This window comes from Anabrus simplex, chromosome 1, assembly GCF_040414725.1.
Source record: "Anabrus simplex isolate iqAnaSimp1 chromosome 1, ASM4041472v1, whole genome shotgun sequence".
Taxonomy (NCBI): domain Eukaryota; kingdom Metazoa; phylum Arthropoda; class Insecta; order Orthoptera; family Tettigoniidae; genus Anabrus; species Anabrus simplex.
The window spans coordinates 556,832,759-556,855,187 of NC_090265.1; the positions used below are offsets into that span (position 1 = coordinate 556,832,759).

Genomic DNA, 22,429 nt, shown 5'->3' on the forward strand with positions numbered 1-22,429 from the left:
GTCCATGGCCTTAAATAAGGCAGAGCCCCAACATTTGCCTGGTGTGAAAATTTTAAACCACGGAAAACCATCTTCAGGGCTGCCGACAGTGGGCTTCGAACGCACTATCTCCAGAATGCCAGCTCACAATTGCGTATCCCTAACTGCACGGCCAATTATTAATATGATTACTTCATTATAGTGGTCAACCCCTTTGAAGCTGAACATAATTTATTCTAAGATCCGTAGAGTTTCTGGCGGCGATAGTCGAATGAATGGATCGTTCTTTGCAAAAGTTGTCCAAAGGCGAAGGAAACCTCCAGCCATGTACTCGGGTCCATTTCCGTTCAATTCATTGCTCATCAGCCATATAATGACACATATGCTATACTTCCCCAGGATATGTCACCTACGAGTATGATTTGTCCTTTGATTTTATAGTTTATTCTGAATTTTAGTAGTTACAGACACTAGTGAAAATATGACAGCTCCTCATCAGATAATCTGACGCATGTAGTAAGTGCTCGTGGCTGATAACCACAGCATTCCAACCCTCTAAAATGAAACGATACCACATGAAGTTACAAAATGTACCAGAGAAGCATACAGGAAGGGATGATAGCGATTACATAAATCAAAATTAATACTAGTCATGTGTAATTAGTCTTTATTTTAGCCTATACAATATTATATCGCAATGTTGACGCCTGAGCGAGCTCTTCAAGGGTTCAACATAACAATTTTAACTTGAAATTCAAATCTATCAACTATTAAATACAACTGCAATAAGATGAAATACACATTTCTGTCATATTACAAAATGAAACGAAAAGTTAAAAAAATAACTGAGTTGCTGGAGATGGACGAATTTAGTGGGTTGAAAGTACTCTCCAAAAAGGTAATTTGTTCTCCGTGAAATCTGTAACGAATCCGTTGAATTTCACTGTAAGTTCGTGTCATGATGAACGTTAGAAGAGAATTTTAACTTTTTAACCATTCTTCTTTAATCAGGTCTGACCCCTTCTCAGCTATCATAATTACTGGAGCATTCGTGTTGCCAGTAACAATTGATGGCATGATGGAAGCGTCAATTACTCTCAGTCCTTTCACTCCGCGCACTTTCAGTTCGGGATTTACTACCGAATCAGGATCCGTGTCAGGGCCCATTTTGCAGGTCCCCACTTGATGATGGAGTGTGGTCGCCATCTGAGGCAACACACAACGCCAGTACTCTGGAGTGTTGAACTGCAAATGGCTGCACGCCGGTACAGTTATCTGCTTCAGTTCTGCTCCATGCTTCTTCAAAGAACTTGTTTTTATGTGCTTGTTAGCAAAATCAACCGCGGATAGCAGGGTGGTTAAATCTTCAGCGTTATTGAAGTATCCAGGGTATATTAAAGGATGTTCTAAAGCATTTCCATTTTTCAGTAGTATTTTCCCTCTGCTTTTTGTGTTTTGTAGTACAGGTGAAAATAACACAATATCACTCTCTTGAATTAACTTATTATATTCCGCTTTCATCTCTTCGGTGAATCCATGGCCGTGGAGGAAATCTGTTAATGCTCCAGTATCATTCTTTCGAAATAAAAAGTAATGAAACTGTATATCTGGACAAGAATTCTCATTTGCTTTCTCAGGTGATTCTTGAGTGTTAAGAAAAACTGATAAACACGTTATATCACAATGAACTAGTATTCCCGTGCGATACATCATAAAATTGTAAATAGCATCAAGGTTGTACGTAGGTGATCTCACTTTGTCCTTATCCACTGCGACTGGAAGTATAGGAAGCATGATATGATCATGCAAATTTTCTCCAACCTTTAAGTCTTCAATTATAGGATTTATTCCAATCTTCTCCAGATGTTCTCTGGGACCTATTCCAGACAGCATTAACAACTGAGGGGAACTGATGGTCCCTGCTGACAGAATTATTTCCTTAGACACCTTAATTTCGTGCATGTCACGACCATTCTTCAAGAACTGAACTCCATAGGCTACTTTTGTTTCTGGGTTTACTAATATTTTGGTGACCTGAGCATTTTTAGCCACATGCAAGTTCTTTCTCTCTTTTGCGATGCTAAGGAAAGCTTTTGCAGTACTGCATCTTGTTCCATTTCTCAACGTTCCGTGTAGCTCCCCGATACCAATAGCTTCCTTGCCATTAAAATCATGAAGTCTTTTATACCCAAGTTCCACACCTCCGCTGATCAAATCTTCGCCTAGAGGATTCTCGTGTCCAAATGGTTCAACGGTTAGAGGTCCGCCTGATCCGTGATACTGGGAATAATATTCATCCTTCATGAGATCTGAACGGAAATCTTCGGATTTCTTGAAATACGGTAACACTTCTTCGTAGGACCATCCTGTATTACCATCCTGTGCCCATTTATTGTAGTCACATCGATGACCTCGAATATACACCATATGGTTGAGGATACTGCTTCCCCCTAACACTTTACCTCTCGGCCAAGAACAGCGACTGTCTTTAAATCCTCGACAGTTCATCTCTTCGGGTTCTGTTCTGTAAGACCAATCTATCTCAGATTTCTGTAATATCTGCAATTTCATTGGGATATCAGACACTGGTGGTGGATTATCTCCTGCCTCCAGTAGAAGTACGTTCCATTTCTCCACCTCTGAGAGACGGCTGGCCACAGTAGCTCCGGCAGATCCTCCCCCAATTACGATGAAGTCGTACTCCGGCAGCAGGTTGGTCGCGTCTGCAGGGTAGATAGAAGTGTCTCCTACCAGACTCTGTTGATCCAGCAAGGTGGAGATGAGACTAGTAAACAATACAGCTCCAGCACCTGACAGCCCTGGGGAACATGAGCCATGAGGCGATGTCCAATGAGAGGAGGTAGGCTCACACACAGATGCCATTTTGCCTGCAATAAATAGAGGGAAATTTCATATTTTCATGCTGTTTGTTAACATACCATCGGGGTCTATAAAAGTGCCCTTCCTGCTTCAGATTCTTGCCACATTTTAGATGTAATTGTATGGATCCTTAGGCAATTTGCCTGCTGCCATTTCTTGATGGATACAGTACTTTTGTATCCATCTCTTGGCACAGGTCAGAGTAAAGTGTAGCTTTCACCAAAGTCCCAGTCTCATTCATGGCTGTGACCATACGGAAGCTGCTGGGGTATGGGTGGTGCTGAGTAATGACATTCAGAGCACGACTAGTGCATCTGAGTGTTATGAAAGGTGTTGCTCATAGGGTCAGTCGTGCTGCAATAGCACTTTCTGACCCAGTGAGGAAAGCAATGGCAAACTACCTCACTCCTCGTCATGCCTAGTACGCCTCATTTTGGTGCTGCCATTGGTTTTTGCGGTATCCTTATAACCGCATAACCTTTGGTGGTGCTATTTGAGGATCCAACCAGCCTCTGGGCTGATGACCTAACAGACAGACCTTAGGCAATAACAAATCTGAATCTATAACATCGTATTATAGGACAGAAATAAAATACAAAATATCTTTCTCCAAATATATATATTTACGAATACAACTACAGGGGAGATAAAATATATGCTCTCTTCTTCTACACTATCTGACAGCGTTGCTCAGAAAGAAGACTCCCGCCTTTTTGTTCAAATTTGCGGGGTCGAATTCTGCTGCTGTCAGTCGGTATTTGAGAGTTCCTATATTCACGAACTATTGGCATGCGGAAGTGTAGAGAGATATTTCCTCACTCTGTCATGTTTTAAGACTAGTATAATTGTTAACGGGGAGGAGCATGATGAGCACAGTCACCGCACTGTTGGATTTCCAACATGAGGACCGGTATTTGAGTCCCGTTGAATCCTGGTATCTCGAGTTGAAATTTTCGACTGAAAATCACGTGGCAAGATAGAGGTCATCTGGTCTTAAAATGAACCGAACAAAATCCGAAGTGAACCAGCATGGTTCCAGTGACCTCAGAAATAAACGGGACATATTCATAAAAGTTGGTATTCAGAAATGGAGACAACATGGGACTCTTTCAAGGATGGCCAACGGGCAATCAGAGCAGTCATTGTTACAAATCTACTCATGTCTGCCCATCTAGTTATTAATGTAGCACAGCGTCACTGTAATGTGCCGGGGTGAGTGACTCAGACGGTTGAGGCGCAGGCCTTCTGACACCAAGGTAGCAGGTTCGATCCTGGCTCAGTCCGGTGGTATTTGAAAGTGCTCAGTTACATCAGCCTTACATCGGAAGATTTACTGGCACGTAAAATAACTCGTGCGGAACAAAATTCTAGCACCTCGACGTCTCAGGAAAACTCCTCAAGTAATTAGTGGGGCGTAAAGCATAGCAATATTAATGTTATCAATAAAACATTATAATATACGCATTGATCTTATTAATATGGTTCTTCTTGTACATGGACGAAATTATTATCAGAGTCCTGTCTTACAGTCAACCGAGAGAGTTGGCCGTGCGGTTACGGACCCACATCTGTGAGCTTGCATTTAGGAGATAGTGGATTCGAATCCCACTGTCGTCAGCCCTGAAGATGGTTTTCCGGGGTTTCCCATTTTCACACAAGGCAAATGCTGGGGCTGTACCTTTATAAAGTGCACGGCCGCTTCCTTCCCACTCTTATTCTTTTTCCTACCCCATCGTCGCCACTAGACCTATCCGTGTCTGTGCGACGTAAAGAAAATTGAAAAAAAAATTGTTTACAATCAGTTTGATATTGCCTAATTGTGTTGTAATGTACATGCATTCTATCAAGACATCCTAACTTCCTCTGCTCCTAGACTTGGAGTGTATACTTACGTACGTATACCATTTAAAAGCCAATGAATTACTCTACAAGATAATGCATTTTTATTTTACATTTAAGAACAATGTTATTTAGACCGCGTAGAGTTTGCCAGGATTTGATTAATAATATTGTAACGTGGAGGTGGGTGAAAAATGTTGGTCGGCGACTGAGAAATAGGAAGAGATTCTGCGCGAAACGGAAATGCGTATGCTTAGATGGATGCTGGGAATCATTCGATTAGACCGCATTAAGAACTTTTAGAGTTGCCCTGATTCCCGACAAAGTGAGAGAAGCAAGACTGATGTGGAATGGTCACATCGCCAGACCCAACGCAGAATCTGTCGTAAAGCGAGTACTTACACTCATCCCAGATGGACAACGCCTTCGAGGAAGATAATGGCAAGAAAATAAATGGAGACGATTGATGAAATGCATAGCGAGAAAAAGAAACGACATTGCAGCGGTGGGTAAACTGCCTGATGGAGGATATGTGAGCTGTAGGTGTTTATCCTGCTGATGCCGAAGATCGAGCAAAGTAGAAGAATAAACCGAACTTTAACGAATAACTTCAAAATTATGTAATTATTATTATTATTATTATTATTATTATTATTATTATTATTATTATTATTATTATTATTATTATTATTATTTAAAATATGCTTTAGTCGCACAGACGCAGATAGGTCTCATGGCGATGATGAGATAGGTAAGGCTTAGGAGTGGGAAGGAAGTTGCCGTGGCCTTCATTAAGGTGCAGCCCAGCATTTGCCTGGTGTGAAAATGAGAAATCACAGAAAACCATCTTCAGGGCTGGCGACAGTTGGGTTCGAACCCACTATCTCCCGGATGCATGCTTACAGCTGCGCGCTCCTGACTGCACGGCCAACTCGCCCGGTAAATAAGTAATTAAAATAAGAGTGCATAGACATACAAATCAAATACGTCTGTATGCATAACCCATACGGAGAACAATCTCAGCGTTGAAATATATTGTTCTATTTTGCATTTAAAATATTTGAGCCATCATCTCCCAGTAAGTGGACTGTCGGCTTCGTTAGAATATATCAGGCATGCTTATCTTGATATATATAAAGAACGATGGCGAAATCGGAATTGCCAGAGAAAATATTTCTTTTCGAGAAAATAAGTTTACTTCGTTACTTCAGGGCGAACTATTGAAATTGACGAACTCGGCGTATATGCTGTGCCAGAGCGCAATTCGCTGCCTACTGCTGTGCTTCAGGAAAGGTACTGTGTAGAGATGAGAAGAACGCAAGAATGAGGAATGTGGCCTGCAAGCACGAGCTTCCTGTTCTGCCCAGACAGATCGGCTCTTATTTGCTACACGAAAACATTGACTTACACTTTGCAGTTTTCTGGATTACAGCTGACAAGAATGAAGAGCTGCCAGTAGAAGATAATTTAAAGTCGCCTGGGTAGTAGTGGAGTTGCTATGGTAACCATTGCGTCACTGGCTCTGCTGGTGAAAACCTCTTCTCCCCGTGCCTCACCGGGCATGTGCATTCTTCTGATCTCCCAACAATAGAGGAAATGGGATGTATGGTAGATGGAATCAGAGATAATGCTCCGCGCGGATGAACAAATTTCTTCGTTCGATCTGCACACAGTTGTCCTTGTCTCTTACAGGCAATTTCCACAGTTAGTTTGTTAAGAAACCTTAATTGCTCGCGCAGTACAAGAACACGCAGCAATTGAGACACTCTTGTCAGTCAAGGAATGCACCCGATTATTTCTCCTTTCGTCTGATGGTTTCAGTAACTTCCTTTATTATTAACACGCGTGAAGATGCTTCGTTGCCAGCACACGATAGTGTAAAAGGAATGAAATACTGAACGAAAGACGCAATACGCCCAATTATTTGATTACAGTAAACCTTTTTATATCCCCCCGTTCTACTTCGATCTTCACGTTACAAGTAAAGTACATATGAGTTAAATCGGCCGAGCGCTGAGGCCATTTAACTGGCCAATCACGGCTTATCATTTTCCATGGATAATGATCATTTAAGTGCTGCGTGACACGGCGAGTGAAATGCGGTGGAGGGCCATTGCGGCACAGCCACATTCGCTGCCGGATATCCAGAGGAGCATCTTCCAATAATCCAGGCAGTGATTCTACCGAGAAACGGTAGCATTCCTCACCGTTCAGGCGAGGAGGAAAGACATACGGCCCAAGTGAATAGTCACCAACAATGCCGGCACAAATATTGACACTAAACCAATGCTGAAAAATGCTCACTACTGTCATATTTTTCTTCCGCCCTCCTTCACGCAGTCGCCTGCCAATGGAAACAATGTTTGAATGATGAACTTGGCGGTGATTAGGTTGCCTAACGTTATAAATCAGCGTGACTTCTCGCCCGTTGCTGTTTGCTGCGCCATAGGCTAGATGGCTATCAGCCATTTCTTCCTTGCTTCACCGAAATGGAGTCATTCTCACCAATTTATACCTCAAACGTAGTAGTTAATATGGACAGAACATGATGATGATGATGGTGTTTATTGTTAAAGGGGCCTAACAGCTAGTTCATCAGCCTATAAACAGAACAAACATTGTACTGCCTCCTGGGGCTTGAAACGACTGTGCTAAGGGGACGAGAAACTTGTATATTCACACCGAGCATTATCTCTGTCTCCGTATATCATACACCCCACTTCCCCTCCCTTCCCTCCCCTTCTCTTTTTTTTCCTCTTCTGAAGCACAGCAGCGGGCAGCGATTTGCGATCTGGTCAAGCAAATACGGCGAGTTCGACAATTTGAATCGTGCGCCCGGAAGTAACCTCATTTTCTCGAAAAGAAACATTTTTTCCGCCAATCCGATTGCACCATCCTTCAACATAACAATGAAGAGCATCCCCGATTTTTTTTGTCGGTGTAATTAAGATACACTCTGTACACATAAATTTCCAATGCTACTGTCGTGGGAAAAAGTATAGACACCCGAGTTAATACCTGAATAAACTGTTTATCATTTGTTCCACATAGAAATAACCTACACCAACAACGCCAAATTTTTTACGGCTATTATCACCCAGTTTTGCCTGCTGCCATTTCTTGATGGATACAGTACTTTTGTATCCATCTCTTGGCACAGGCCAGAGTAAAATGTAGCTTTCACCGAAGTCCCAGTCTCATCCATGGCTGTGACAATATGGAAGCTGCTGGGGTATGGGTGGTGCTGAATAATGGCATTCAGAGCACGACTAGTGCATCTGAGTGTTATGAAAGGTGTTGCTCATAGGGTCAGTCGTGCTGCAATAGCACTTTCTGACCCAGTGAGGAAAGCAATGGCAAACTACCTCACTCCTCGTCTTGCCTAGTACGCCTCATTTTAGTATTGCCATTGGTTTTTACGGTTTCCTTATAACCGCATAACCTTTGGTGGTGCTATTTGAGGATCCAACCAGCCTCTGGGCTGATGACCTAACAGACAGACAGACAGAATCACCCAGTAATGAGAAATGTTGTTTCACAAAATTTACAATGACCTTCTCATAAATATCAGATGAGATAATAACTTTGTATACAGATCAACAATAATAATACTTATTAACGTCTGGTAACGATCATATCAATACATTTAAAGTTATGAATTTTCAAAGTGGGTGCTCCGTTGGAAACGGAAGAACTACCGGCACATTTTTGTTAAACCTGCGTTAAAATTTTAACTGGGTACGATAAAAATTTCTACTTCAAGTAATTAAACGTAGAATAAAATAAGCTTGGTGTAGCATTTTTCTAAGTGAGCCGAAGGACAAACATTTTATTAACTCGAGTGTCTATACTTCTTTCCACGACAGTAGGGTTGGGCCTCACTTCCGTTTAATATGAAATACTTATGGAAATTCTGAAACTGAACTTAAATTGTTGGGGAGGTGTAGTGAAATCTAGGTTTTGGTTTTTACGAGCAGAATAACAAATATCAACAAATGAAATAAATTGTATCCATGATCATCGGGAGCCGTCGTGTTGATTGGTGAAGATCACAACAAAATGAATGATGATTAATGTCTAAAAGCATAGCTGAGATAAGAAACAGCTTAGTTCTGTAAATACCAAGCAAGTAGATGTGCGAATTTGGTCACGTATACTAGACTTAACTAAAGTTGGCGTCTGACAGGTAAGGTTGGAGGGAGGAGCACTGCACGTGCTATTTCACGGTGTTGCTTCCGGCTCACTTGTTCCCTCCTTCATTCTGACCGCTGTAATCTGTTGTAGACTACCTGGCCAGGCGGTGTCGTCCCATTTGCGATTACTCTTATACAAACAATCAGGTTCTTATCAGTGACAGTGACAGGTTTGGCAACTCCCTGCAAGACGAGCTGTCCTGAAGTTTTATCTCCATGGCAACCGCAGTCGCCCCACCTTCGTTTCCATGGCAACCACACAGCCACTCCCTTTATCCCACCTCGGCTGACAGTCAACGGACCTCCCTCTAAGAAATGTCAGACGCCAACTCTTATTATTAGCAGTATAGTTATCAGTGTGCATTCGAGAGGTAATGGGTACGAATCCCACTGTCGACAGCCCTGAAGATGTTTTTCCCGTGACTTCTCATTTTTATACCAGACACATGCTGGGGGCTGTGCCCTATTTAAGGTCACGGTCGGTTCCCTTTCACTTCTCAGCCCTTTCCTATCTCATCTTCGCCTTAAGTCCTATCTGGGTCAGTGCGGCGTAAAAAATATTGAAAACAATTTCTATAACTACACCATTTGACGAAGTGATAGGGCGGAACAAAGAAATCATGCTCATATACTTTTGTGAATAAGATGATTACTGTGTCATTGTGCGTTCAACTTCTTCCTGGCCTTTCACCGCTATTTGAATTGCGGATTTGGACAACTATGTGGGTCGATGTAGTCCCTATTGTGTAGTGTTTTATGTTTCCTTAGTGGAGTCATGACTGTAATTTTGAACTTCTAAACTTTACCACTCATGAAAACCAAACTGAAAAGACTAACATATTTTAATATGATATAGCTTCACAAAAATTTGGAGTTGTTTAGTTAATTGGTTGTCCTATTTATTGATGACCTTATCGATACTGTCTCCCATCATTCATGTGAAATCCTTCTCTTTGGAGATGATTGTAAAATCTTCAAGCAGATCGATTCTCCCACAGATACAATCCAATTGCAAAATGTACTTGATTCACTGTCAGGTTGGTGTACTACAGTACATGGCGTCTTAAACCTCATCCCTCCAAGCGTTCCACCATTTCGTTCACACTTCGTAAATCCCCTCTTCTACAAGAATATCACATACTGAACCAACCGATTGCACTTGTTGACAATCAAAAAGACTTAGGAGTTCATTTTGACAGTATATTGTTGTTTGTCTCGCACATAAACAGAGCCACCTCACGAGCTATGTCACCCCTTGGTTTAGTCGACAGCTTTCCTGACATCACAGATGTAAATGCCCTGAGAGCATTCTACATTTCCTGTGTCTTACCTATTGTTGAATACGCCTCTCCAGTCTGGTCCATTTCTGCTTTTTCAAATCTCATTCACCTTGACCGTGTAGAATCTCTCTTCTGTGCTATCGTCAGAGCCAGGATCCCTGCATGTCACAACTTAAGCACTATCCAAGTGCTTGGGAAACTGAAACACAAGACTTTTTCTGTTCGGAGGAAAGTAGCCGACCTAAAGCTGCTATACAAAGCAGTTAATGCTCTGTTTAGGTCTCCAGATTTAGTTTCCTTATTCCCCCTTCACGTCCCACACCGTAGTACCAGAATGAAGACCCTATTCCATATTCCTTACTCCCGGATTTCTCTCACCCAAAGGTCCCTTTCTGTACGTATTCCAGCAAAGTTGAATACCTTATCTATGAACAAGAACCTAGATATCTTCGTAACGTTTGCTTACTTCTGTCATGACATTTCCCGTTCTGCTCCTGTATTTAATGTAAACGTATTTTCCTTTGTTAATGTCGTTGTTTATGTAATTATGTATTATGTATGATTGTACAGTTTTATTGTGTAGATTTGTGTCCTTTGTAAATATTCATATATCTTTCATTTTAGATTCATATCTAGTGTACGTAGCTCGGGTCTTTGTAATTCGGCGTTATACTGTTGCTAATCCTGAATAAATAAAAAAATAAAAAGTAAATATTGACAAATATATCTTAGCAGCAACATTTTCACTTTTTGGGGCTATAATTTTGCATACTTGACAAAAATACTCATATATTTAAGAACATCTCCGGGATTTGCTGTCAAGTATGAACTATTGGGGATAGATTATATATTTTTTTTTTAATTTTTCACTATTCATTCAATACTGCAAAAGTCTAGTTTCGTGCTACTTCAGGAGTAAAGATATGAGGGTAATATTCGACTGATAATAAAATGTAGACCTACTTTCACTTCCTGTACGTATTTAAAGAAATCTCTGAAAATTTCAGGTGAATGCAATAATCTGTCGCAAGGAGCATTTTATTCATGGCAAAGAATTGAAAACGTTTTAAGGTAGGTAAAAGCAATTTAAAGTTTTAAGAAACATACTTGCTTTAAAACTGCATTGGACTGTAAATTACTCCCTCAGACGACTTTTTCCTCTTACGCACAACGCAGGCCTACTACAAGGTAAATGTATTCTAGCGGTATTATTGAAATGGTAGTTCGAAATAATTTGAAAGCTAATTTTGGCTGACAGTGTGAAAGAAACGCTGAACTGCTACCCTTTAAATCCGGCTTTAAAAATAGCGTTAGAAATAAATTATAACGGGATTTGAAAGAGGCAGTGTTGCGGAATTGTTTAAGATTAAAATTGACACTTCCATTTTGTGGTCAAAAATCGCAATATTTCCATCAAGACTCATCTTAAAACAATAATCACCCTCATTGTCACTGCCATTTGTCTTCGGCTGGCTTACAGGCCGTATGAATGTGGTGACTGTTGCAAGGTGTAATTGCCTGGAGGAGAAGTGGGAAACCACGGAAAACCACTTCCAGGTTGGCTGAGGTGGGAATCGAACCCACCTCTACTCAGTTGACCTCCCGAGGCTGAGTGGACCCCGTTCCAGCCCTCGTACCACTTTTGAAATTTCGTGGTAGAGCCGGGAATCGAACCCGGGCCTCCGGGGGTGGCAGCTAATCACACTAACCACTACACCACAGAGGCGGACCGCAGCACCCTTCTTTGTAATTTTCTGAGTGTGCAGCTATACTGTAAGTGTTGCTTTCCGTTCTCTGACTCTTCGTTTCAAATAGAAAAATATCATTCAAAGACCACGAACTGATATTGCCCAGCAGTCCCTGTAAGTGAGGGTGGTAGATTACATCCACATTATCCCCTGTCTGAAGTAGGAGGAACTGAAATAAGGAACACAGAGGATCTCAGATTGGGAGTGAGGGTTGGCGACTTAGTTCCCCTAGCTTCCACTTTCTTTCATTATTTTCCGAAGGGTTAAGAATAGATGACCATACATTCATGTTTTCCAGAAGAGTAGATCCGAGTAGAGCTATATAACCAGGCAAACTTACTCGACTACTAATGATTGGACAAGCAAGTATGTCAGTTATATTGTTTCCAGGATAAAAATGGACTGTTAATCTAGCAAAAAGTCCGAATAAAAAAAGTTGTAATCCTTTAACTTCTTTCAATTGGTATTCACTGAGACTTAATAAGATGTCAGAAGTTTGTTCCATAGGAATTAGTTAACGTATAAGAAACCAGTAGAAGGGAGCTGTCACATTTGGAAACTGAAATGCCGCGGCCTCAGCCGGAATTGAGCCACCTAACTTGGGATCAGAAGAACAACTTCTAAATGAATACACCAATGAAATCGATGAGTATTCCATTATATGCCACGCCTTAATATTATGTAAATTAGATGGCGATACAACAGAAGAATATATTTTCAGGGCTGTTTAAAGGTAACGGTTTACCCCGCAGCCCCTGCTCCTTATTTTATAGTGACCGACCAAATTTTCAGTAATCTGCATGCGCCGGTTGAGATATCACATAATTCTAAACCGAGCGAGAGTTGACTGCATGGCACAGGCAGAGTAACTATAAGCTTACATACGAGAGTTTATGGGTTCTAATCGCATCATTGGCAGCTCTGAAGATGGTTTATCTGTGGTTTCCTATTTTCACATCAGAAACATGCTGGGAATGTACCTTAATTCAGGCCACAGCCACTTCCTTCCCAGTCCCAGACCTTTCTTATTCCAAGGTCGCCAATAACCTCTCTGAGTGAATGGGACGTTAAAAAAATATTTAAAAACTATTATCCTTTCCCATTCCCTGTTAAACGACTATTGAGTTTCGTTTTCTATCGGTGCTAAACTATGACTTTCTCATTTTTATGGAATTCATTTTAATGTCATTTGGTCCATTGTACGTCGTAACGCATGGTTGAGAAAAAGAGTCTGGAAGCGTTTCGTTCGCAAAGCCAGTATAATGCAAATGGAAAGCGTGAAACTATACTGACACTTTTAAATTTCTGTTTCGAGCACTTAAATACATACGAACAGAAAATCTTAAAATCTGGAACAACATTCATAGAGGGAATAACTCAAAAATGAATGAATGAATGAATGAATGAATGACTAAACGAATGAATGTTCTCCTCCTTCACGTCGTTCCTGGTGAACCAAGCACACCGTTACTGCCTCGACCATGCAATTTATTTAATAGTAATAATCTCATTATGTAAATATAAACTCGTGACCTCGTATTTCTCGAGATGGTGCAGCTCATTTTTAAGCATACTCTCGAACGATGTGAGCTCCGCGTAACTCTTCAATCGTGTACCAGCCCTCCTGGCAATTTAAAATCTATAGCAGTACAGGGAATCGAGCCTGGGTCTCTGAGGACGGCAGCTAAAAGTGCTAAGCGTTATAATACGGACGTAGATTATCACTTTATAATGTTAGTTTCGCTATGGGTCAGAATTTGGGCGGGAAGGAGGGAATCTATGTGTTTTTAAACTTTTGTTCCTACTTGTTCAATGTCGCACAAGATATCGAAGGTTTTCGGCGACGGAAAGATGGGAAAGGGGCTAGGATAGGGAAGGTAGGAGTCGTGGCGTTAATTGAGTAACAGCCTCAGCATTTTCCTGGTGTGAAAATGGGAAACCACGGAAATCCATCTTCAGGGCTGCCGACGGTAAGGTTCGAACTCACTACCTTCCGAATGCAAGCTCACAACTGCGCGCCCCTAACCGCACGGCCAACTCTCTCGGTTTTAAACTATTTGTGACATAATTAAATATTTTTGTTTTCAATACCACCTTCACATCCACCAATTTCATTTATGGAGACTTCATAATAATAATAATAATCGTCATCTATATATTTAAAACAATAGGCTGATTTTTGTGGCCGTGACTTTGAGAGACTGGCTGGACAGATGACACCGTAAAGCATTCTGACGAAAGCTCTTGAAGCTTGCAGAGTGTTGTAAACAAGATAAGGTTTACAAGAACACAGCTTATTTATTTGCTTCACACAGAATTCTACAGTATGTACAGGAATAAAACATAAAATTGTCTTGAAGCAAAGTAGATGATTAATCTTGAGAGAGTTTCTGTTTCTATACACTATGTACACTCTGAATGTATTTACACTCACTGCTATCTTGAAAAGATAGTTCTTGGGAAAGATATAGTTCGTGATAGTTGAAAACTATCATTTGCACTAGCATAGATTAGTTAAGAGAGTTCCTTCTAACTTGAAGTGTCTGAGTTCATAAGCTTGTACTAAATGAAAGCTATGTTCACAATTAGAGAATCTAATGTGTGTGTCGGAGCTTGAGTGAGCTTGGGGATGTGTGGCATACAACATCGGGGCTCGACATGGATGAAGGAACGGGAAAGTGGAGTAGTGACCTGAGGTGAAACCTCATACTACCAGAATTCCGTCCACCTGGTCGAGACACATTTTTAAGAGGAGTAGCCTCCGTGTTCGACGTTCAGTGTATTCTGGAGCAGGATACTGGGGGAATCCTAATGAGTGACAGACAGGGAGCTCCTTATATACTGCACACGACGTAACAGACACGCGCACTGAAGACTGCGCGTCGAGTCTCGAATGATCCACGCTTGCGTGCGTGCGGCTGGCTGGCGCTGAGCGAAGAGAGCGGAGGACATACAACACAGAGTGTCTTTAAAAACAAACAATTCTTCTCGAATATTTCTAAATTATTAAGGACAAAGGTAGCATTCTGATTGGCTAAAGCGCCTCCAGTACTTCAAGGCCGCCTGAACCGTGAGAGCGCTGAGCAGGTGGCAGGATAGTGGAGGAGGAAGGGGTTAGGCACATATGCGCAGTTAGACGTCCTCTTGGTCAGCTGTGCTTCGTGGACGGGAATAGCCGCTGTTTAGCTGCCCAGCGGTTGAACAGTGTATATTATATTCAAATTTACTCTCCATTTTAATGGGACTTAGGTGTCTGATTTAAAATTAAATTCCAGAACAGCTGACGATATTCGATTAGCACGTCTCAATATGGGATAAAGCCACAATAGCAAATACGGTACTCATTAATTAATGTGTGGGTTTCGTCTTCCATTCCTTTTGGTGGGAAAATTATTGTTCTGTGGGGGGAGGGGAAGGATGTCATAAAGGTTTTGCTTGTTTTGCCACATGCTTATCATCAAACTATTATTTATGTATGCTTGTATCAAATACACCCCTTTCCAGCACTTCTTCAAAACACGCCGCTTACATAAAAATATGTGGGCAAAACCACAAAAAAATGGAATTCGCTGATTTTTTGTGTGCAAGAAATCGGTAATGGCGACTATGCCACTGTAGATCGTCACGGATCAAACGTTATTGAACTACCAGCCAGAATTTTAGCACATGATGATATCGCATTTAAAATTTACAGCAAAACGTTCACTTCTGTGAATCATGAGCCCGGGAGTATCAAAGTAACCTCATTTTCTTGAAAATAAAACATTTTCTCCGCCAATCCTATTGCAGCATTGTTCTTTACATAACACAAAGTTCATCCCGGATTTTCTTGCCGGTGTAATTAGGATACACCTGTTTACAGAAATTCCCAATTCTAGGGTTGGGTAACATTTCCGTAAAATATAAAATGCTTCTGGAAATTCTGAAACAGAATATAAATCTAGGTCCGCCTCTGTGGTGTAGTGGTTAGCGTGATTAGCTGCCACCCCCCGGAGGCCCTGGTTCGATTCCCGGCTCTGCCACGAAATTTGAAAAGTGGTACGAGGACTGAAACGGGGTCCACTCAGCCTCGGGAGGTCAACTGAGTAGAGGTGGGTTCGATTCCCACCTCAGCCATCCTGGAAGTGGTTTTCCGTGGTTTCCCACTTCTCCTCCAGGCGAATGCCGGGATGGTACCTAACTTAAGGCCACGGCCGCTTCCTTCCCTCTTCCTTGCCTATCCCTTCCAATCTTCCCATCCCTCCACAAGGCCCCTGTTCAGCATAGCAGGTGAGGCCGCCTGGGCGAGGTACTGGTCATACTTCTCAGTTGTATCCCCGACCAAGAGTCTGAAGCTCCAGGACACTGCCCTTGAGGCAGTAGAGGTGGGATTCCTCGCTAAGTCCGAGGGAAAAACCGAACCTGGAGGGTAAACAGATGATGATGATGATGATGATATAAATCTAGGCTGTGGCTTTTACGAGTAGTTCTGTTATACACACTCTACAGCTTGTATACAGGTGTATTGTTGTGTGAATCGGTATTTTTTTGGTTTGTTTTTGTTACAGGATTTTTAAATGTTCTCGTGAAGAAGAAACATGATCCATTGTTGGCCCAAAGTGCCTACCACAAGTCTACTAATATCCGCCGTTATTTTGATATAGACTCACAACGCATCCTAACAAGCTATAGTGCTTAGATATAAAAGAAGAATGTCATCTTCTTGAGAATAACAAATATCAACAAGTAAAATAAATCGTATCATGAATCATCTGGGCCCGCCGTCTTCATATGTTATTAGTAATCATAACAAAATGAATGATAATGTGTAAAATCATAGCTGAGATACGAAATGGCTGTGTTCTGTAACTACCGACCAAGTGGCTGTGCGAATTGGGTCGCGCAGCTTGAATTCGGGGGGTAGTGGGTTCCAACCCCAATGTCGGCAGCCCTGAAGATGGTTTTCCGTGGTTTTCCAATTTCACATCTGGCAAATGCTGAGGCTGTATCTTAATTAAGGTCTCCGTCGTTTCCTTACCGCTTCTAGCCATTTCCTATCCAATCGTTGCCGTAAGACCTACCTGTGTCGGGGCGACGTCGAAAATATTGTAATAAAATGAAATACAAAGAATGTCGTATGTAAGGAAATCCTTCAATAAATATTTAACCCATTGACCGTCATATCTTGATGGGTTTCGGCGAATAATAATAAAAATAATCATAATCATCTCCGTACATTATATGAATACACCTATAGAGTTTGAAGATAGAGGTTTCCACTGTTCATAACCTCGACACTGTGTTAGGTAGAGACCGGGCGAGTTGGCCGTGCGGTTAGGAGCTCGCATCCGAGAGATAGTGGGTTCGAACCCCACTGTCGGCAGCCGTGAAGATGATTTTCCGTGGCTTCCCACTCTCACACCAGGCAAATGCTGGGGCTGTACCTTAGTTAAGGCCACGATCGCTTCCTTCCCATTCCTAGGCCTTTCCTATCCCATCGTCGCCATAAGATCTATCTTTGTCGGTGCGACGTAAAGCAACTCGCAAAAAAAAAAAAAAAGTGTTAGGTAGAATGGTCAGCTCTGTGCCCGATAAGCTCGAGTGGGAGGGCGCTGGTCTTCTGAGTCCAAGCTGACGGCTTCAATATCAGCTCTATACAGCGGCATTAGAAGATGCTGAAATAAGCCAGCCTCATGTCGGTAGAATTATTGGCACGTAGAATAACTTCTGATAGACAAAATTCTAGCACCTCGGCTTAGAAATAGTTATTGAGGCGTGAAACCAAGAATATTGTTATTATATCCGCCTGCTTTTGCACAAGGAATTATCCAGGAATTTATTTCTGATGTAGGCTGAGTGAGCCCTAGGTCCATGTGCCTGTGCAGAAGTGGAAGTGTTCTTTGTAAATTTTTGGCTTCCATAAGGGGAAAAGAACCCACGTCCTTTCCCGTGAGCCAAACATACTTTCACTACCCCTACCAGGCAGAAGAAGAAGAAGAAGAAGACTCAAACATGTATAGTCCTTTATCGCGGTGTACTACTCTGCGTTGTTTATTAAAGTTTAATAAATGTGTAAGAACTTTCTACAAAAGAAGAACACACAAAAATACATATACTGAAGTGTGTTAAAATCAAGTGAATTGAAATTCATGACAGAATAGTCCTTTATATCTATATATATATATATATATATATATATATGATGTATGAACTCTACTTACCCAGACCTTTTGAAGCTGACAAAATTAGCTGCCAGCAGTCCTCGGATTCAACTAGAACTACTCACGGAGTTATTGTGATGAGCTCTTTAATCTTTTGCCAGTGCTCTTATCAAGGTTTGGTCCTTGACTTCAATTTACTTTTATCTCATTTCATCTACTTTGCGCTGTGCTCCATGGAGTCGTGCAGCCAGGAATCGACATACATAATGGCGTAACAGCTGATATAATATAACTGAACAACACTAAAGAACACACGAAAGAAAACAATATATTTGGAAAATAATAATCACTGATCAAATTACAATCTTCTATCAAAAATTGTCCTTGCGGTGTTCTGATAACATTAAATAAAACATTAAAAGTAAACACTTCTGAAAAAATAGATTTCTTCTTCTTCCTCTTCATCTGTTTACCCTCCAGGGTCGGCTTTTCCCTCGGACAAAGCGAGGGATCCCACCTCTATCGCCTCAAGGGCAGTGTCCCGGAGCTTCATACTCTTGGTCGGGGATACAACTGGGGAGAATGACCAGTACCTCGCCCTGGCGGCCTCACCTGTTATGCTGAACAGGGGCCTTGTGGAGGGATGGGAAGATTGGAAGGGATAGGCAAGGAAGAGGGAAGGAAGCGGCCGTGGCCTTATGTTAGGTACCATCCCGGCATTCGCCTGGAGGAGAAGTGGGAAACCACGGAAAACCACTTCCAGGATGGCTGAGATGGGAACCGAACCCATCTCTACTCAGTTAACCTCCCGACGCTGAGTGGACCCCGTTCCAGCCCTCGTACCACTTTTCAAATTTCGTGGCAGAGCCGGGAATCGAACCCGGGCCTCCGGGGGTGGCAGCTAATCACGCTAACCACTAAACCACAGAGGCGGACAAAAATAGATTTACAAATATCAAATAAAACACAACCACATAAAATTACTCACTTAAACAGACTTAACAATATTGAATTATTTTACAAGTGTAAATTAGACTGCCAAAAAAGAATGGCATTATAAACCTGAAGATTGTTCGATGAAAGTAAACACTGTATATTAACTGGGAACTGGAATCCCAACACACCCAAACTGTTAAAATACGATCGCCGTGATGTGATTTAAATCTTGAATTCACTGATTATGTCGGATGAACAGTAGGAAGGGTCAATAACTCCAGTGCGTCATAAGTGGCTTCTAAAGTCTCCATGATTGAGCCGCATACGCATAATAGACGTCATACAGGGTCTCCCATATGAACTGAACGTACGGTGTTTGTATTCTGCGCTACGGCTGTTGCCTCCCCCCCCCCCCCCCTGCTTTTCGCGTGTATACAATCTTATATGAAATCTTACCTTATAAAAGATGCTGGAAGTATCGTCCTTCCTGGGTTATACGGGCATTGTATCTGGTAACCACATTCTGGCTGATACGAGTGAGTTCTGCCGCTGTAATGTTTCTGATTTCATTCGTAATGATTTCTTTCAGTTCCTGCAATTTGTTCGATACATTTTTTTTCTTTTAGTTTAGCCCACAAGTAAAAATCATACACTGGCAGATCTGAATAACGAAGGGGAAATAGACCAGGACTGATCACTCGGTCTGCAAACACTTCCTAGATTGTAAGAAGGGAATCTTCTGCAGGTTGAGCAGGGGTGGAATCTCGTTGAAACCACCCACGCGATTTTTCTTCTTCCGTTAAATGATGGAAGAACGGTGTCAAAATGTCATCTTGGTATACAATCTTACATTGTAATCTTGTATTGTAAAGAAAGGAATAGAATTAAGTAATTTAATAGATATATATTTACCAGATATTGTAATAGGAGTTGAATTATGGCTGAGAAATGATATAATGGATGCAGAAATTTTCTCACGGAACTGGAGAGTGTATCGTAGAGAGAGGATAGGAATGGGTGGAGGGGGAGTATTCATTCTGGTGAAAGAAGAATTTGTAAGCTACGAAAAAGTTAAAGATGAGAAACATGAAATTATAGGTGTAAGGCTCATTTCTAAAGATAATAGTCAACCTGATAACTTGGGAGTGTACAGACCGGGAAAGGGTAGCGCTGACACGGATTCCGAATTATTTTATAAGATAATCAGCTATGTGGGAAATAACAAGGAAAGGAAGGTGATTGTAGCAGGGGACCTGAATTTACCAAATGTCAATTGGGAAGGTAATGCGAACGACAGGAAGCATGACCAAAAAATGGCAAATAAGCTAATATGGGAAGGAAAGCTGACTCAAAAAGTGATGGAACCAACTAGCACCTGGATATGGTGCTGGTAAAACGAGATGAGTTCTATAGAAGAAACCGAAGTAATAGATGGCATTAATTATCATGAAGCTGTTTTTGTCGTAGTTAAAAATAAATGTGTTAGAAGGGAAGGTCTTAAAATTAGGACTATTAGGCAGTACCATATGGCTGATAAAGCAGGCATGAGGCAGTTTTTCAAAAGTAACTATGATCAGTGGAAAACCGTAAATAAAAATGTAAACAGTCTCTGGGATGGGTTTAAAGGATTTGTTGAGGAATGTGAAAACAGGTTTGTACCTTTAAAGGTGGTAAGGAATTGTAAAGACCCACCTTATTATAATAGAGAAATAGAGAGACTAAGAAGAAGATGCATATTGGAAAGAAATAGTTAGAAATGCCTGTGGAAGTATGAAGAAATTGAAGGAACTTACTAGGAAGTTGAATCCAGCGAAGAAGGCAGCTGAAGATAACATGATGGCAAGCTTAATTGGCAGTCATACAAATTTTAGCGATAAATGGAAGGGTATGTATAGGTATTTTAAGGCAGAAACAGGTTCAAAGAAGAACATTCCAGGAATAATTAATGAACAAGGGGAGTGTGTATGTGAGGATCTTCAAAAGGCAGAAATATTCAGTCAGCAGTATGTAAAGATTGTTGGTTACAAGGAAAATGTCGAGATAGAGGAAGGCCAATGAAGTATTAAAATTTACATACGAGAACAATGACATTTACAATAAACTACAAAAGTTGAAAACTAGAAAAGCGGCTGGAATTGATAAGATTTCTGAGGATATACTAAAGACAATGGGTTGGGATATAGTACCATCTCTGAAGTACTTATTTGATTATTGTTTGCATGAAGGAGTTATACCGAATGAATGGAAAGTTGCTATAGTAGCCCCTGTATATAAAGGAAACGGTGACAGACATTAAGCTGAAAATTACAGGACGTTAAGTTTGACATGCATTGCATGTAAGCTTTGGGAAGGCATTCTTTCTGATTATATTAGGCATGTTTGTGAAATTAATAACTGATTCGATAGAAGGCAGTTCGGTTTTAGGAAAGTTTATTACACTGAAGTTCAACTTGTAGGATTCCAGCAAGGTATAGCAGATATCTTGGATTCAGGAGGTCAAATGGACTGTATTGCGATTGACTTGTCTAAATCATTTGATAGGGTGGATCATGAGAGATTACTGTCAAAAATGAGTGCAATTGGACTAGACGAAAGAGTGACTTAATGGGTTGCTATATTTCTAGAAAATAGATTTCAGAGAATTAGAGTAGGCGAAGCTTCATCTGACCCTGTAATAATTAAGAGGGGTATTCCTCAGGGAAGTATTATTGGACCTTTATGTTTTCTTATATATAAATGATATGAGTAAAAAACTGGAATCAGAGGTAAGGCTTTTTGCAGATGATGTTACTCTGTATAGAACAATTAAAAAGTTACAAGATTGTGAGCAACTGCAACGTGACCTCGGTAATGTTGTGAGATGGACAGCAGGCAGTGGTATGTTGATAAACGGGGTTAAAAGTCAGGTTGTGAGTTTCACAAATAGGAAAAGTCCTCTCAGCTTTAATTACTGCGTTGATGGGGTGAAAGTTCCGTTTGGGGATCATTGTAAGTATCTGGGTGTTAATAAAAGGAAAGATCTTCATTGGGGTAATCACATAAATGGGATTGTAAATAAAGGATACAGATCTCTGCACATAGTTATGAGGGTGTTTAGGGTTTGTAGTAAAGATGTAAAGAAGAGGGCATATAAGTCTCCGGTAAGACCCCATCTAGAGTATGGTTCCAGTGTATGGGACCCTCACTAGGATTACCTGATACAAGAACTGGAAAAAAATCCAAAGAAAAGCAGCTCGATTTGTTCTGGGTGATTTCCGACAAAAGAGTAGCGTTACTAAAATGTTGCAAAGTTTGTGCTGGGGAGAATTAGGAGAAGGAAGACGAGTTGCTCGACTAAGTGGTATGTTCCAAGCTATCAGCGGAGAGATGGCGTAGAATGACATTAGTAGACGAATAACTTCGAGTGGCGTCTTTAAAAGTAGGAAAGATCACAA

At 41.2% G+C, this 22,429-nt stretch overlaps 1 protein-coding gene across 1 annotated transcript; it reads right to left on the bottom strand.

The window, feature by feature from the left end:
• Positions 1-629: 629 nt before the first annotated feature.
• On the bottom strand, positions 630-18,171 carry LOC136857135 (glucose dehydrogenase [FAD, quinone]). The gene is made up of 2 exons (XM_067135544.2): positions 18,120-18,171; positions 630-2,867 (listed from the first exon to the last, which is right to left on the bottom strand). The coding sequence occupies exon 2, from the start codon at positions 2,860-2,862 to the stop codon at positions 961-963; it is 1,902 nt and encodes a 633-aa protein (XP_066991645.2). The 5' UTR covers positions 2,863-2,867; positions 18,120-18,171; the 3' UTR covers positions 630-960.
• Positions 18,172-22,429: the final 4,258 nt, after the last annotated feature.